Below are 16,958 nucleotides of genomic sequence, written 5' to 3'. Positions count from 1 at the left end.
TTTTTAAATCTATTTATTAACTATAATGATTTTAATTGTTATTATTTTCTTCTGCAATTGTTTTTTTATCGTATGGATTTTCTTATTTTCTTTTAAATGTTTGTTTCTTTTCATTTGTTTGTTTTCGCCTTTTTTGTTTTTATGTAAAGCACATGGAGCTGCTCCGTGTATGAAATGTGCTGTAGAAATAAAATTGCCTTGCCTCGCCTAAATTCTTGGCAACCATGTCAGATTTTAAAATGTTCAAGTGTTCCCCCCATGACCTTTCCACAGTCCATACATCTGGCACAGTAAGATTTTAAAACTCATATGCTCTAAATGTTTGTCAGCTCAGTGGGATTTTTTTTTATAGCATCACAGGAGAACTGTTTCAAGTTTTCTTTCACAATGTTCAAATGGTTCCCACATGGTTGTTGACTTGTCCTTGTTTTGGAAGAAAACCCTTGTAAAGTCTTTAAAGTGATAGCTTATGGTCTCAGTGTTGTTGTGCATGGAGCTCCATACAAATGACATCAATCATCCAGGTCTGATCTGTCAACTCCTTCCCTGATGTGAGAACACAAAACCGCCCCCTTTGAAATATTTTCTCAGCCACGTTCCCGCCGACCAGAGCAAAAAATAAAATAGTAGGAAAAAAACTCCCATAAAAAGAGGCTCTTCTTCTCTTCTTCCTCCTTGTTTCCAGCTGTATCGCCGCTACGCTTCAACCACTGATCCATTTTTTCTGCATTTTTTTCAGTCGTAGTGAACAAACGTCCTCGCTCGACGACCACGGCGGCAGATTTAAACCACAAACACACACATCTGACACCTTCAGGACCTTTAGACCTTTAGAACTGAAGATAAAATGAGCTTTATCAAACTTACATTTACATTTTTTTATTGAACCTGTTATAGCATAGGCTCATTATTTTAGGAAGTACGCATGACTGATATTCTCCTGAAATCTCCTGCAGTGCTGACCAAGTGAGAACCACCGGTCGAAACATCTGGGAACCCTGGGGAAAAAAAATATTTTGGGGACCTTGCTTTACCAAAAATAGATCAATCTGCAGTAGATCCACATCCTTAAAACACAATTAACAATCCATCAACAATCCATCAATTTTGCATTTGTGACTTACAGTGATCAAACATCAGTGTAGTTTCAACTTTAAAAAAGAAAAATGTACAGACAGGGTGTGTGTGTGTCTGTGTGTGTGTGTGTGTGGGTGTTCGTGTCGATGTGTTTGCAGTGTGTCAATATGTCTAGCGTTTTTCTGTCTGTGTAAGTGCTACTTAAATGTAAAAATTAAGTTGGTCAAATAAAAAAAAGTTTAAAAAGTTTTTAAAAAAGTAGACTGATTGCTCATTATTCCTCAGTTTGTGCCTGGAGGAGCGGCGTGGCTCGTCCTCTGGCGTGAATGCGGTTTGCTGAACAGATTAGCCCGCCGGCCTGTGAGCGAGCTGACAGTTTGTTTAGGATAAGTTAGACTAACCTTATGCTCGCCGACGTGACATTGTTTAGCAGACGAGCGGAGAGGCCACGGCTGAACACTTCACCGTTTCTGACGTTTGGAAAGAAATCGACTCGAGCTTGAGTTTTGCGCGCGATGTTGCTGCGCGGCTCTGCGGCACGCCGTCCTCCGGTAGGCCCGACGCTCTTTCTCTTGGTTGTCATGTCGTCTGACAGTTTCTGCAGAGACTGACGGGTCTAAAGACGCCTGTTTTAATTTTTACAAGCAATTTCAGGTTTTGCAAAGTCACACAATATGGCTGACAGTTGCTCACTTTACCTGTGCATACCTGGCAACACCGTGCTGTGAGGGAAAGGCAGATTTTCTCAGGCAGAGTGAAATAAAAATAAATTGCACCTCAAAATCTGAAATCTGTGGTGTCCGTTTTCAGTTTGCAGCCTTTTTTTTTTTTTTTTTTTTTTTTTTGGCAAATGATATTTCATGTTTCAGAAAACCAGGGATTAGTGTTGACAGGTATGACTATCAATCAATTGCTGATTTATCAAGATTTGTTTTCAGAGGTTTTGTCCAATCTGCACGCTGCTATTCACTACTTGAAAGCCTTAATGCTTGAAATGGGAAACTAAAGCCGAGTGCAGTAGCCACGATGTAAAAATGCCGCCAAAGCAAAGGAATCTGTGTTAGGGTTGATCATCTGAAATGAGGGTTCAGAGATGAGATAACTGAGATGCTCATTCACAAGAAAACAAGACAAAACAGAGAGGATGAGTTACTGGAAAATTAGATAGCACCACGTCCTGTCTCACCTGATTCATATCAACACCAGACAGGAAATTTCCAGTGACTCTTCATTCAAATTTCACGGTGAGCAAGGTGATAATTAGCAGGTAGCACATCTGGAATTTCTTGGAAATGACCCGCAAATTAAATCAAAGTTTACGTTTTTTTTACTTTTACTGTCAGCAAGCCTTTCAAACGATGCTGCAAACCAGTTTTCTGATTTTTATTCAAAAGTTTTCCTGCAGAAGTCCAATACAACTAAAACCTGCACAGAGCTGACGTTGCATTCAAGTCTTAAGATTTTATGGTATTTCAGAAATTCCACGAGCAGCAGCAACTCATTTTTATGATCGGATTTGAAATATTCATCTCTCAATTGAGCTTGGGGACACAGTGAAAGTACAAGTTTCTGTTTGCAATAAAGACGCAATTTCAAAAAAATTTCACAAACCTTTCTCGCTAATTATCACCCACTCACCATAAAACCCACAGCCCACTAAAACAAAGTGCCTCCCGGTGCAAACAGCCCAATTTCTCGTAAAAGTAAATTATTGCCAGACCTTATCAATGTCTCATTGACCCTCACTCAAGGCTTGCAATCAAAATCTGAATCAGAATCAGAAATGCTTTATTGATCCGCAAGGGGAAAACGGGGTCAGTCACTCAGATTCTCAAGAGAAGAATTAAATGATACGAAGTAGAAAAATATGATGAGAAATAGAAACATGTGTGCCACAGAAATTTGTACAAGAAAAGCATGTCCATTATGTGTACAGCTGTGTATTTGTGTATGTGCATTAAGCCCAAAATATGTGCATTAATCCTGCAAAATATTACAACAATAAATACATAAATAAGAAAGTGAGCATGTGGAATAATGAATCTTCTATTGCAGGCCTAGACTTAACCCTCCTATTATGTTTGGGGCCAATGTTTAACGTCTCTAAATAAATGATTAACATCTTTTTTTTTTTTTTTTTTTTTTGCTTCATATTTAATGAGTTTTCCTAATGTAATGGGTACAAACATGAAATTCACATGATGATATGTTTTCAATGTCCTGTACACACTTTGTAACGCATCGGTTATCAATAACAAAAATCTGTACTTAGAAATAATATAAAGACATTAAAACACCAAAAATTAATATTTCTTTCCAATTTTAGATCAATCAGTGAGATTTTATGGTGATTTGCATATTTTTCCATAGTGGTGTAATAGGAATACTGGATGTTTAAGTGGAGTGGGGGGGGGGGTTATGTTTTATTTAAAGGGCTGTTTAGGTCGTTAACAAAGAAACATAAAGTACCTGTCACATAAACTTCGGTAGAACATTTTAATTATAATAATTTTGTGGAGGTTTAAACTTCTGGGGTCAAATTGAGCCCAAAACATAAAAGATGTTAGTTAATTTGAACATAACAGGAGGGTTAAAGGTGCCAAGGTGTGTGTAATCAGCCAATCAAACTGTCTCATTAACGCTCCATTATCAGCTGCACTTCCAGCGATTAATCGGAATACATTAATCAATAAACATCTTTACTACATTGATGTTTTATTGATGCAGCAATCAGACTGACTTGAAAACTCCTCTGTGCAGTGTTATCGATCGCACTGCGGCTCTCGGTTAATCATCACCTGAAGCCTGCTGCCTTTTCACCTGGGAGGTCCGGGGAGCCTCGTGGGTTAAAAAAAAAAAAAGGCATCAAGCAATTGTCATTTAACATTTGACAGACAGCGTGTTCTGATAATCGGTTACTTATCAATCGCTCACGCCTGGTCCAGAGGTCACTGCTCGTATCTGCCTCTCCTCCACTCCGACCAGCTCTTCTGCCTGCCTGTGTGACTCTGTGTGTGTGTGTGTGCGTTGGTGTGTGTGCTGTGTGTGTGTGTGTTGTGCCCGCTGCAGTCATGGGTTTGGATACAGTGTCGCAAAAAAAGAAGAAAATAATTGTGAGTACCGGCTTTCGTGGTGCATGTGGCAGGCCTGTGGACGGTCATGATCATTCACTTTCATCTTCAAATCAAATTTTTTTTTCTTAAAATATGATTTAAAAAATGATTAGATGTAATAATTAGTGAGTAATATATTGTGAGATTTATTTTAAATTACCCCCCAAATTACACTATTTTACTTTCACTGTGTCACCAAACTCAGACGATAGATGAATATTGCAGATCATAAAAGTGGAGCCGGGATCGCTGCTGCTCATGGAATTTCTGGAAAATCTTAAAAAACGCTTTTACATACAGCAACTTGAATGCATCCCCAGTCCAGTGCAGTTTGCAGCTGTGTTGCAGTTCTGTAGGAAAACCGAAGCATATCAAATCATCATCTTGGCTTGCAGCATCACTTGGAACTTGCAGAACGAGCTTGGCGGTGCAGTCAAAGTGAAAACCATGAATTTCGAAGTAAGCGCTGATTTAATTTGGTGGTTGTTTCCAAGGAATTTCACATTTGCTTGTTTGCCAGTTATCGCCGACTCACCATGAAAACCTCAGCGCCTCTAAAATGAAGGGTTTCAAAAACATGCTGAGAGTGACATTGCTGCACATGTGTTTCAGTTTTTGCGGGTGACCACAGGGGGGGACACCAAACTCAGCCTGTACAGTGGATCGTGATTTCACAATAAAAGCCCTTTGTTTTCAAATAATCCAGATAATCAGTGTCTGCCAGAGAGCAAAGACACTCTAGTACTGTTCCTCTGCTGGTATCTGACTGCAGTAGAAGTAGAAGTACTGTTCCTCTGCTGGTATCTGACTGCAGTAGAAGTAGAAGTACTGTTCCTCTGCTGGTATCTGACTGCAGTAGAAGTAGAAGTACTGTTCCTCTACTGGTATCTGACTGCAGTAGAAGTAGAAGTAGTGCAGTAAAAGTACGAAGTGTCTCATTTCAAATGTCCTGGCAGTGGACAGCAAAAAAACTTCGCACATTGCCGGAAAAGGACAATTAAGTCAAAAGTAATTGAAGAAAAACTTCCAGAATAAAGAATTTATTGCGACGTTTCGGTCATAGACCTTTTTCAAGCAAAATGTCCTGGCAGTAAAAGTGACTGAGCTCCTTTTTCCAAACAGTAACTGTTGAGTCTAAATGGTGCTTTCTGCAGTTTCTCATGGTGCAGCTTTTATTGTGAAATTTGGAAAGGTTCCACGGTCTGTCATTGATCATTTGTTCTCTGTAATGGATCTGATTTAAAATGTAGTGTACTCCATTACAATAACGTGAGTAAATGTGATTAGTTATTTCCACATCTGGTAACAGTTTATACGTGTTTATCATTTGTCCTCTTGGTTTGAGTTTCTGACTAAGTATTGTGAGTGTGTTGCTGTAAAGCAGACCTGGATGATACACACACTGTTCCACCGGCTCTTGACAGCAGAATAATTGTTCTGGCTAAAAAAAAAAAAAAAAAAAGCACCAGTTGTGTAACCTCTAATCTGATAGTTTACCTCTTTGTGATCAGCAGCAGAGTGAGAGTCCAAAAATGTCAACACACATAAAACACAGTTTAATCAGTTTAATAACAAATTTAATCAGTGCCGAATTACATTGCTCAGTGTTTACTGGAAAGGAGAATGTTGCTTTCCACTCAGCAGTGACTGTGACTGTCTATTGGTCATTTCAGCATGACCTCCCATCCTAAACCCAGAGGCATTAATTAATATGGAGTTGGTCCTCTGCAGCAGAACAGCTTCCACTCTTCTGGGAGGCTTTCTGCCAGATGTTGGAGTGTGTCTGTGTGTGTGTGTGTCCAGAAGAGCCTTTGTGAGCTCAGACTCTGATGTTGGACCAGAGGGCCCGGCTCACAGTCTCTGTTCTAGTTGATCCCAAAGGTGTTGGATGGGGTTGAGGTCGGGGCTCTGTGCGGGCCGCTCAACTTCTTCCACACCAAACTCAGCCAGCCACGCCTTTATGGAGCTGCTCTGTGCACTGGGGCTCAGTCATGCCGGGACAGGAAAGGGCCTTCCTTCCCCAAACTGGTCCCACAGAGCTGGAAGCAGAGAATCGTCCAAAATGTGTCGGTGAGCTGAAGCGTTCAGATTTCCCTTCAGTGGAGCTGAGGGGCCGAGGCCGAGCCCAGAAACACCAGCCCACAGCGTGACCCCTCCTCCAGCAAACTGCACAGTCGGCACAATGCACTCAGGCAGGGAACGTTCTCCTGGAGGCAGGGAACGTTCTCCTGGAGGCAGGGAACGTTCTCCTGGAGGCAGGGAACGTTCTCCTGGAGGCAGGGAACGTTCTCCTGGAGGCAAGGAACGTCCTCCTGGAGGCGGGGAACGTTCTCCTGGAGGCGTCCATCAGACCGCCACATCGAGACGCCTGATTGGTCGCCATGAAGCTCCCGGCGCTCAGTTTCTGTGCTGATGTTGATGCCAGAGGAGGTTTGGAGCTCTGCAGGTACTGAGGCGGCAGAGCGTCGGCCTCTTTTACGCTCTATGAGCCTCGGCGCTCGGCGACCCCGCTCTGTAACTTTACGAGTCGCTGTGGTTCCTAAACGCTTCCACTTTGCAATAATCCCACTTCCAGCTGATGGTGGAATATCTAGGAGGGAAGAAAGTTGAGCAGCTGACTTGGTGCAGCGGTGGCTTCCTGTTCCATCACTATTCCAGCAGCACCTGGAACTCAGTGAGCTCTTTAGAACCAGACGCTCTGTCACTGATGTTGGTGAAGGCAGACTGCATGGCTGCTGCTGGAGGCTACACACCTGTGGGGACGGGACTGAATCAAACACCTGAACTCAACACTTTTGTCCATACAGTGTAAATAAGCAGCACCTCGGAGCTGCACTTGAAGGTGTTCTTGGGAGAAAAAAAAAATAGGTTGACAGATTTACCGGTAAATCTATGAGCTGCTCCACACACCGCCAACCACCATGATGCATTAGTCGTGCTTATAGAAGACACTCACACCCACACACACACACACATAATTTGTATTCAAATGAAAAAAAAAACAAAAAAATCACAAAGAAGTTTGCATAAGTTCACAGTAAACCTGCTTATCAACAACCAGAGCAGCATCCATCCTGTGCAAAGACACACTCAGAGGCTCCATTAACAAGCCAAATATTTGTGCTTGTGTGTGTGTGTGTGTGTGTGTGTGTGTGTGTGTGTGTGTGACACACAGGTTGCTGGCTTGGCTTTGTCGATTGTGACCATCATTTTGGGTCTTGGGCTCGGTCTGGGACTGCAGCTACAGAGATGTCAGAACAAAGGTACAGACACACACACACACACACACACACACACACACACACACACACCAAATCACACAATAACAGCTTAATTGTTGATGAAATCCCCCTTAATGGATTGGAGATGCCATTATTGGTCTTTGCGGGGAAATTTGGTCTTTACAGGAAGAAATATCCACTTAAATAATCCCTCACTGACAAGTTAAAAGCCCAGTGGGAGGAGTTAAACTCAGCACACACGGCAGCACACACACTACTCATGTGTGTGTCTGTGTGTGTGTGTGTGTGTGTGTGCTGCCGTGTGTGAGACAGAGTTGCTGACATGTTTTGGGATCGAACCCAAAACCACACATTGGTTTTGAACCACGGCTCATTATTTATTATTTCACATGTGAAAAAGCAAAATGAAAAACCACATGCGGTTAATTTCACGTGATTCCTGCCGCTGCCCTCAGCTCGCTTAGCGCTCAGTTAATGTGATTTTTACTCTGTTACTCATAAAATAATCAAAAGCCCTGAACGCCTGCCTTCAGTTTAGTGAGCAACACGAGGTGGACGGGCAGCCGGGCTCATCAGACACATGAAACATGAACCTCCTTTTAAAGCCATTGTAGATTCCCACTGACGAGATGTTTCCCGATCTAAACTCCCCGGAGATGAAAGCCTGCTCGGATCATAAATCACCTGTGCGCATTTATCACCGTGGCAACGCGCGATGAAGCCACGTCGGACCTGACTCAGCATCTGAGCTGCTGCCGGCGAGATAGCGGCCTGTTAAAACAGCTGCTCATAAATGACTCTTCAATAAAACGTCTTGTTATCAGCGTGGGTTCGTTCCTCTCACATGTGCTTCGTCTACCGTCTGGTTCCTCTTCCAACACGGTGAAACATCTGCCGCTGGGATAAGATAATCCCACCTGTTTCCAATTCAGTTCATTTTTATTTTTATTTATTTATTTATTTTTTTTTATGAGGAAAAGTCTCATGCCGTCCGTCTGCATCCCTAACCCCACGGTACTTACCTCCTCATTGAATTAAATGAATCCAGGTCGGCGAAGTTAAAGGAGAGCCCTTAAAGGAACACTAGACTGTGGGAAAAAAAATCTGCCTCTATGCTTTCTCCATTTATCCCCTCTATCCATTCCCTCTCTGCTCTGCCTCGCAGCTCCTCTGTCGTCTGGACCAGAACCAGAGATTTATGACTCTTTATGTCCTTTTGCTCGCCTGCCAGAAATGACTGGTAATTATAATTGTAATTGTAATTGCACCTTCATTTTTATCATAACATTCTTCATAAACAGCAGCTCTGCCATGTCTAAAACAGTGAATTCGCTGTCGCACCAGAAGTTCCCAGACAAAATGAACAAAGACGGCCGCTCCCTTCTTGTCATGGATAATGAGCCGTACGATCACGTCAAATCTTGCTGTAAAGACCGCTTCAAAATCACAAAATCATCGGGCTCGGGTACTGTGCTGCCGTCTCGGGTCGGGTTTGGACAAAAACGTGCGTCCCGGTGTGCGCTCTGCTCTCGTGCGCGCTCGCCTCGCGACCCGCCGCGCCCTCGCCGACCCGCCGTGCCCTCGCCGCCTCACGCCGCGGACAGAAAGATTAAAAACGTGTGCTCTTGTCTTTCAGTGGACCCTGCGGTTCCCCACACGTCCTGCAAGAGCCGCTGCTACGAGCCGTTCGACGACGAGACGCCGGGCTGCAGATGCGACGCCCAGTGCGTCACCAGCGGCAACTGTTGCTACGACTACCATGACCTCTGCCTTCTGCCCAGTGAGGCTCCTCCCCTGACCTTTGACCTTTGACCTTTGATTTAAAGAACATGCAGGCTGCAACATCCAACACTGGATGGAAAAAAAAGTGCATTAAGAAGAAGAAGAGTTCATGTGTGTTGATACTTGAACTGCATGTTTGTGTGTGTGTGTGTGTGTGTGTGTGTGTGTGTGTGTGTGTGTGTGTTGCAGCCCAGCAGTGGCAGTGCTCCCGGCTGCGCTGCGGTGAGGCCCGGCTGGCCGACAGCCGCTGCCACTGCTCCTCCGACTGCGAGGCTGCAGGCGACTGCTGCACCAACTACCGCCACGTCTGCCACGGTGAGCCGCCGCCGCCGCCGCCACTACCTCACCCTCACACCTTCATGTCCTACTAATAATAGACAAAATAAAAAAATAAATAAATGCACCAAATCTCATTTAAAAATATACATGCAAATATTTTCAAAAACAAGTAATTGATAATAAGTAGTAAAAATAAAATCGATAATAGATCAAATAAAAGCAAGACTTTCCTACAGTAACAAAGTAACAAAATAAAGATAAATAAAATAATAAAGTAAAAATCTGATATTGCAGTGATATTCCTGTGATATTATAGTGATTTTCCTGTGATACTGCAGTGATATTCCTGTGATATTATAGTGATTTTCCTGTGATATTGCAGTGATATTCCTGTAATAATCCTGTGATATTGCTGTGATGTAACTGTGATATTCCTGTGTATTTTGGCATGGATGGACAGTGATGATGATGATGATGATGGTGATGATGATGATGATGATGCCGGTGTCTGGTTTGTGCTGCAGGAGAGACAGAGTGGGTGGAGGACCTGTGTGAGGACCTGTCAGCGCCCCAGTGTCCAGCAAGGTCACTTCACATCAGGATCATATCACCTCTCTCTTTTTTTTTCTAAAATTATAACAAATTTTAATAAGTGATGGTTTCATCACAATACACAAGATCAAGCTTCTTTTTTTTATCTTTCATCAGCTTTTTTATTATGGTTTACACTTATTTTTTTTCTTTAGATGAGACTTAAAATATTACCAAGATAAATGCAAATCCAGATGACTTATTTAATTTTCAGACTGTTTATTAAAAGGTGCTTGACTCATAAGAACAAATGTATCTGTATTTATTTCATAGTTTCTAAACAGTGCTCCCGTCTCCTCACACGTCATCACACTCATTTTTCTTTTTCTTTTTCTTTTTTCGTGTCTCTGTCCACAGCTTCAAGAGGCAGCCGCTGCTGCTGGTGTCTCTGGACGGGCTGCGAGCCGAGTACCTGCAGACGTGGAGCACGCTCGTCCCCGTCCTGGACAAACTCAGTCAGTGTCACTAATAGCTTCCTGTCACTCTGCTGGTTTGGGATAATGATTGGGATTTTGCTTTTTGAAAGCAAAATCAAATTCTATAGGTCTAGGGTTATGTGAAAATGCAGGTGCAAAAAAACCTCATGAATTGCAATTCTACTGTGACCAAATACACAGCAGGGGCGGGGGTGGGGGTGTCCTCGCCTATTTGAATTCTGTAATTACAGATATGACATGGTGAGCTGAAGCGTTCAGATTTCCCTTCAGTGGAGCTGAGGGGCCGAGGCCGAGCCCAGAAACACCAGCCCACAGCGTGACCCCTCCTCCAGCAAACTGCACAGTCGGCACAATGCGCTCAGGCAGGGAACGTTCTCCTGGAGGCAGGGAACGTTCTCCTGGAGGCAAGGAACGTTCTCCTGGAGGCAGGGAACGTTCTCCTGGAGGCAGGGAACGTTCTCCTGGAGGCAGGGAACGTCCTCCTGGAGGCAGGGGACGTCCTCCTGGAGGCAGGGGACGTTCTCCTGGAGGCAGGGAACGTCCTCCTGGAGGCAGGGGACGTTCTCCTGGAGGCAGGGGACGTTCTCCTGACTGATGTGAGGCTCACGAGCGGCTGGGAAGCTGCAGGAGGGAAGAAAGTTGAGCAGCTGACTTGTTGCAGCGGTGGCTTCCTGCTCCATCACTATTCTAGCAGCACCTGGAACTCAGTGAGCTCTTTAGAACCAGACGCTCTGTCACTGATGTTGGTGAAGGCAGACTGCATGGCTGCTGCTGAAGGTTACACACCTGTGGGGACGGGACTGAATCAAACACCTGAACTCAGTGATTAAGAGCTGTGGACTGATACTTTTGTCCATATATTGTGTGTGTGTGTGTGTGTGTGTGTGTGAAATATAGGTCAGTCTGTCACCATTGAGGTTATCTGATTAATCGAGATAGACTTATTAAACAAAGCATGAGGCCCCACACAGTTTCCATGTGCTGAGGTCAGCTGTGCTCATCATCACAGCGAACCGGTCAGACAGGAATTCATGTGTGTGTGAATCCTCTGCATTCCTGTTGCTGTGCCCACACACACACACACACACACACACGTGTTGTCTGCTTGGCCCAGTTTAGCAGGTTCTGATGACTGATAATGAGTCACAATAAAGTTACACTGCTGACTCAGCGTGTACAGATCATCATGTAAGTCACGGCGAGGACAAGCTGCTGACAGACAGACGTACAGCGGTCACGCCTCACGGTGAACGTGCTCTGTCAGCAGAGAGGCTAAATTACGCCGCTCGTTTTGTTTTGTTTGGTCCTGATTTTTATTTGTTGTGGAAGGAAAACTAATTTAGTGTAACATGAACTTCAGAGTAACAGCCTTGTTTTTCTTCCTTTTCAAACAAGCCATAGCAGATGTGATAAAGCCGCTCTTTTCCAGTGTAGTTCCACTTGTTTCAGGATTTTTTCCTTGGAACACGTATAAATACGTCCAGACGAGGCAGATCAGCCACTGGGATCAAGAAAATGGCACTTGATTGAAGAAAATTGTGGAAACAAGTTTCCCATCCCACTGGCAGATTTTTTTTTGTTCTTGTTGGAGAACATCAAAACATCCAGCTAATCCGGTGAGCTGGCACAGCAAACCAGCTGCCTTTATTTGATCCTCAGATTATTTGATAGGGACTGATGCAGTATACATAGACAAAGAGATAACAGCCACCCAATGCAGGCGGCACACTGTTTGGAGCAGAGGCTCCTGAGAAGGGCTTTTGTAAAAAATAAGAGATTAAACGGGAAAATAAAACAAACAAAAGAACAGAAGGTAATCTGAATACAGAAATGAAGATACCTGCGGTTTTCCTAAACAACATTGCTTTTTTGCATTTATTATATTTTAACCCCCCCACCCCACCCCCACCCAAATTCATATGTTTAAATAAATGAATAGATAAATAAAATAAATATAATCTCTGTTTCTGAGGAGGGCTTCCAGAGCACGGTGCTGGTCCAGCTGTGCAGATGTGTCTCTACTCCCTGTCCAGCGTCAGCGCCGAGCGTGGACGTGTTGTGTGTTTGTGTGTCAGCGTGGACGTGTGTGTGTGTGTGTCAGCGTGGACGTGTTGTGTGTTTGTGTGTCAGCGTGGACGTGTTGTGTGTGTGTGTGTCAGCGTGGACGTGTTGTGTGTGTGTGTGTGTCAGCGTGGACGTGTTGTGTGTGTGTGTGTCAGTGTGGACGTGTTGTGTGTGTGTGTGTCAGCAGCGCTCACGGCAGCAGCTGCTGTTCGTTCTGCACAGCGACACATGTTTGACATTCGTCCTGTGACTTCTGCGTTTCTCATCCAAACTGTCTCAGATTAACTGACCTGAGTCCTGAAGACGAGAGTGACTGAGTGTGTGCACCAGCTTTCACTCACACATAATAATTATGTAACAGCTGCGTGTGTTTTCTCTTTTCTTTCCTTTCCTTTTCTGCACAGGGAGGTGTGGCACCTCAGCTCCGTTCATGCAGGCGGCGTTCCCAAGCAAAACTTTCCCCAATCACTACACCATTGTGACGGTAGGAGGACTCGCACCGCTGCACATGGAGCCATTCATGCAAATATATGCATTCACACACACACACACACACACACACACACACAAACACAAACCACACACCTTTACTGTGGCAATTATCAAACAGTTCAAAATAAGGTGTGCTGTGTGTCGTTGCTATGGTAACTCCAGTTTAACTTGCATGGATCGTCATGTTTGAACTTGCATTGTGGCAGTAAAGGCTCCTCTGCTGTTGGATTATTAGTCAGGCCTGCTGCTATGCACCAACAACACAACACAACACAACACAACACAACACAACAGAGGGCACAGCAGGCGTCTTTATTTGTGCTCAAATGTTTGTTCAGGCTGTATTCAAAACTTGAACTGATAACGTGAAGAATGAGCATTTAGTGCCTCCGAAAAATAAAAGGGCAGCGCTTCCTAGTCAGCATCAGTTTAACGGAGTCAGCTGTGTCCTTGTGGAGACAGCTGGCTGAGACATGTTTTGAAAAGGACAGGTACACACACTAAAGCAGGTGTGTTTTACACCGAGCGTGTGCACGGTGCCTGACGAAGGCCTGGAGACACGCCGTGGTGCCAGTCTCTCTCTGAAAGCTGCTTTTCCTCTCGTCCTGCACTCTGCGTTCTGCCGTTTTGGATGTGAGACTCAATACGCCTACCTTCTGTGAAATCCGTGGAATATGGGAAAACATTTTCTGCAGACTTGGAAGATATCTGAGAAACGCGATCCATCACAGGAAACTGCTTTTTATCTCTGCTTTCATTATTTTGTCCAAGATTCTTCATGGCTTTGTTATTGTACTTAATGTATCGGCCAGGAAAGTCCCGCACCTTCCCTCGCCTTTAAACGTCTCGTCTGTGGATTTAAATAATGGCAGAGTTCTTAGTGGAGACAGCACATGAGTCCAAGTAAGGTTAGAGACGGAAATGTGCTCAGAGCTCTGTGTTCCCTGGGTTCTATGTTCCCAGGGCCATATGTTCCCAGGTTCCTATGTTCCCGGGGTCCTATGTTCCCAATGTCTTAAATTCCCAGGACCATATGTTCCCTGAGCACTAGTTCCCTGAGCTTTATGTTCCCTGGGCTCCATGTTCCCACGTTCCTGTATTCCTGGGGTCCTATGTTCCCAATGTCTTGAATTCCCAGGATCATATGTTCCCTGGGTACTAGTTCCCAGGGCCCTCTGTTCCCGGAGTGCTAGGTTCCCATGGTTCTATGTTCCTGGGGTCCGATGTTCCCAGTGTCTTAATTTCCCAGGGCTCTGTGTTCCCACAGTCCTATGTTCCCAGGGCTCTATGTGTCTGGGGTCCTATGTTCTCAGGATCATACATTCCCAGGGTTCTATGTTCCCCAGTTCTAATATGATACAAAGCTGGGGAACATCTTTTTCAGGTTGTCATTATGTGCTATATCGAGAGGGAACATAGGAACCTTGAAACACAAGAATGACTCCGTCTAAATTTAAGATGCCAAGAAAAGAGGAAATGTTAAACCCTGTAATTATACACAGCATGCGTATAAAAGTGAAAACTGTTTGTATGCACTCGTAAACAGGCATCAGCTCACATTAGACTGGCACTTTTATGTACATCACTCCAGATGCAGGCAGGCACACACACACACACACACACACACACACACACACACACACACACACACACACACACACACACACACACACACGCGAGCTGTGCAAACACAAGCTGTTTACAGCTGGCTTGTGCAAAGGTCAGGACAGCTTTTAATTTACAAATGAAAGATCTCAGCTTTCAAAACACCTTCGTTCTGCTTCAGCAGAAGTGTCAGGAGTCAGACAAAGAAACCACAATAAAGATATTTAAACTGTTGATCTGTCAGCTTGGAATTAATAATGTAATCTGACCTCAGGCCATTTGCTGCATGTTTCCCCTGCCTCTCCTGTCTCTCTCTCTCTCTCCCCTGCTTCTCCTGTCTCTCTCTCCCCTGTCTTTCCTGTTTCTCTGTACTGTGACTGTCAAATAAAATAAAGGAGAAATGCCAAAAACCTGTCTTCAAAAAACAGAAAGCACATTAACTGACTCATGCAGAAATCACATCTGACTCATACTGTCATGTTTGCAAAACAAATCAGAAACAGGTCTGAATGTCCTCGCAATTAATTCCACTTCCTTTGCTCTCTTCTCTCAGGGGCTTTACCCAGAATCCAACGGTTTGATTGACAACACCATGTACGACCCGGTGTTCGACGCCAGCTTCAGTCTGTCCAGTCCGGAGAAAAGTAACCCCCGCTGGTACCACGGACAGCCCGTGAGCCTCAGCAGTGACACCAAACAAACACAAAAAACAGCTCACTGCAATAAAATACAAAAAAAAAAAAAAAAAAAAAAAAGACAGTACAAACCTGAACCGTTTGAAGTTTTGATGTAAAAGCTGACAGAGTTTTGGTTTGTCCAATATCATCTGGGAGGCTATTCCAAGCCTGCGCTTCATGATAACAAAACACTGACTCGTGTGTTTTATTTTCTGACTCCGAGATGATCCAAGCATGTCTGAGACACACTGAGGCCCAAAACCTTCACCTGACTTGTAGACGAGGAGTTAAATTTCATCCTTTCAGCTGCTCATTTTTGGGGTTTAGTTGGTTTGTGATAGGACGGTCCTGTTCACTTTGAGTGTTTGAAAGGAGAGCTGAGATGGAAGTACGGGTGCCAACTCACCGTCTGGTTTTCTCACACACTTCAGTGGAGTTTCGGCTGAGTGTGACTGAGTTTTCATTTTGCTTCCTTTAACACTCAGAATGTCAGCAATGTAAAGCACATTGTAATCAGTGAAGCAGGCAGCCTGGCCGGTGTCAAAGCACATTTCAGGGAACTCTCTCTCTCTCCTGTTTGTCAGATCTGGCACACGGCGCGGTACCAGGGGCTGAAGTCAGGCACTTTCTTCTGGCCGGGGTCAGACGTAAAAATCAACGGCAGCTTTCCTGACATCTACAGACCTTACAACGGGTAAGACGGATGATTGATGTGGCTCATTCCGGTGTATTTGGGCTTTCATCCATGCTTGAGAAAACGCAGATCCCTTTCAAAGCTGTTTTGGCTCCTCTCCTCCACCCGGTGCAAAGCGGCTCCAAGCACAAGTTTCTTTTCTAGTTTCCAAGCGTCATTTTCACGTTGTGGAAGCAGCAAAGTGTCTGATGTCCCTCTGAGCTCCATGGGCGTGTTGCTCTGAAAATGAGCTGACCTCAGCTGCAGTGTTGCTGCGCTGCTGAAAGTGACTGAGTAACAAACAGCAGCTCTGAGGTCAGTGCTGCATTTGAAGCTCATTATCAGACAGTGATGGTGGCCTCCATAGGGGGCGCCGACGAGCGTCCGCTCTGCTTGTCCCACACAGGGCAGGGACGCTGCTTCACCTCAGGGAGCTCAGATGGAGTCCTGATCTGCTCGGGAGCTTTCACTCCGTCTCCTTCTTTCTTACCTGGAGAATCCTCCATTAGAACAGCAGCCCACCAAGGTGGGACACACCTGGCTGTTAAAGGGGACGGGAGGTGGCCTCTGATTGGTTCACTGCATGTTACGCCCAAAACACAGCCAGGATTAATGAAGAGACTCAGTCCAAGCCTTTAGAGCCAGGAGCCTGGAGCTAACAGCCTTTTGTCCAGCGTTCAGACAGCAGCAGAGACTTGGAGCCTCAATGCAGCTGCCCCACGCTCTGCAGAATGTGAACAGCACTGAATCTTTTTGTGTGCCAATAGTACCAGCTTACTTTGTCCTGTGCTTGCAGACGATGGCCTCTATGGCAAACGTGCAGGAGCAAATTTGTTACAGGAACCGATAAGCAGAACCAAACATCAGGTTTCTTAGCGATGTCCCGGTTCTTCTACATTTGGAAGCGGTTCCAACTTGTAATTGGT

General features: G+C 44.6%; 1 protein-coding gene across 1 annotated transcript in view; it reads left to right on the top strand.

The window, feature by feature from the left end:
* The first annotated feature begins 4,119 nt into the window (after positions 1-4,119).
* Positions 4,120-16,958, top strand: part of LOC115367668 (venom phosphodiesterase 1) — a 46,335-nt gene continuing 33,496 nt past the window's right edge. The window contains exons 1-9 of the mRNA XM_030063519.1: positions 4,120-4,190; positions 7,366-7,453; positions 9,069-9,212; positions 9,404-9,529; positions 10,018-10,078; positions 10,442-10,539; positions 12,990-13,069; positions 15,236-15,355; positions 15,944-16,053. Of these exons, the coding sequence (XP_029919379.1) occupies positions 4,149-4,190; positions 7,366-7,453; positions 9,069-9,212; positions 9,404-9,529; positions 10,018-10,078; positions 10,442-10,539; positions 12,990-13,069; positions 15,236-15,355; positions 15,944-16,053 (869 nt within the window). The 5' untranslated portion in view covers positions 4,120-4,148. The remainder of the gene's footprint in view (positions 4,191-7,365; positions 7,454-9,068; positions 9,213-9,403; positions 9,530-10,017; positions 10,079-10,441; positions 10,540-12,989; positions 13,070-15,235; positions 15,356-15,943; positions 16,054-16,958) is intronic.

Source organism: Myripristis murdjan, chromosome 11 (genome assembly GCF_902150065.1).
Source record: "Myripristis murdjan chromosome 11, fMyrMur1.1, whole genome shotgun sequence".
NCBI lineage: Eukaryota > Metazoa > Chordata > Actinopteri > Holocentriformes > Holocentridae > Myripristis > Myripristis murdjan.
Note: the sequence above shows the minus strand (reverse complement) of the source record. Positions and strands in the feature narration are given on the sequence as shown.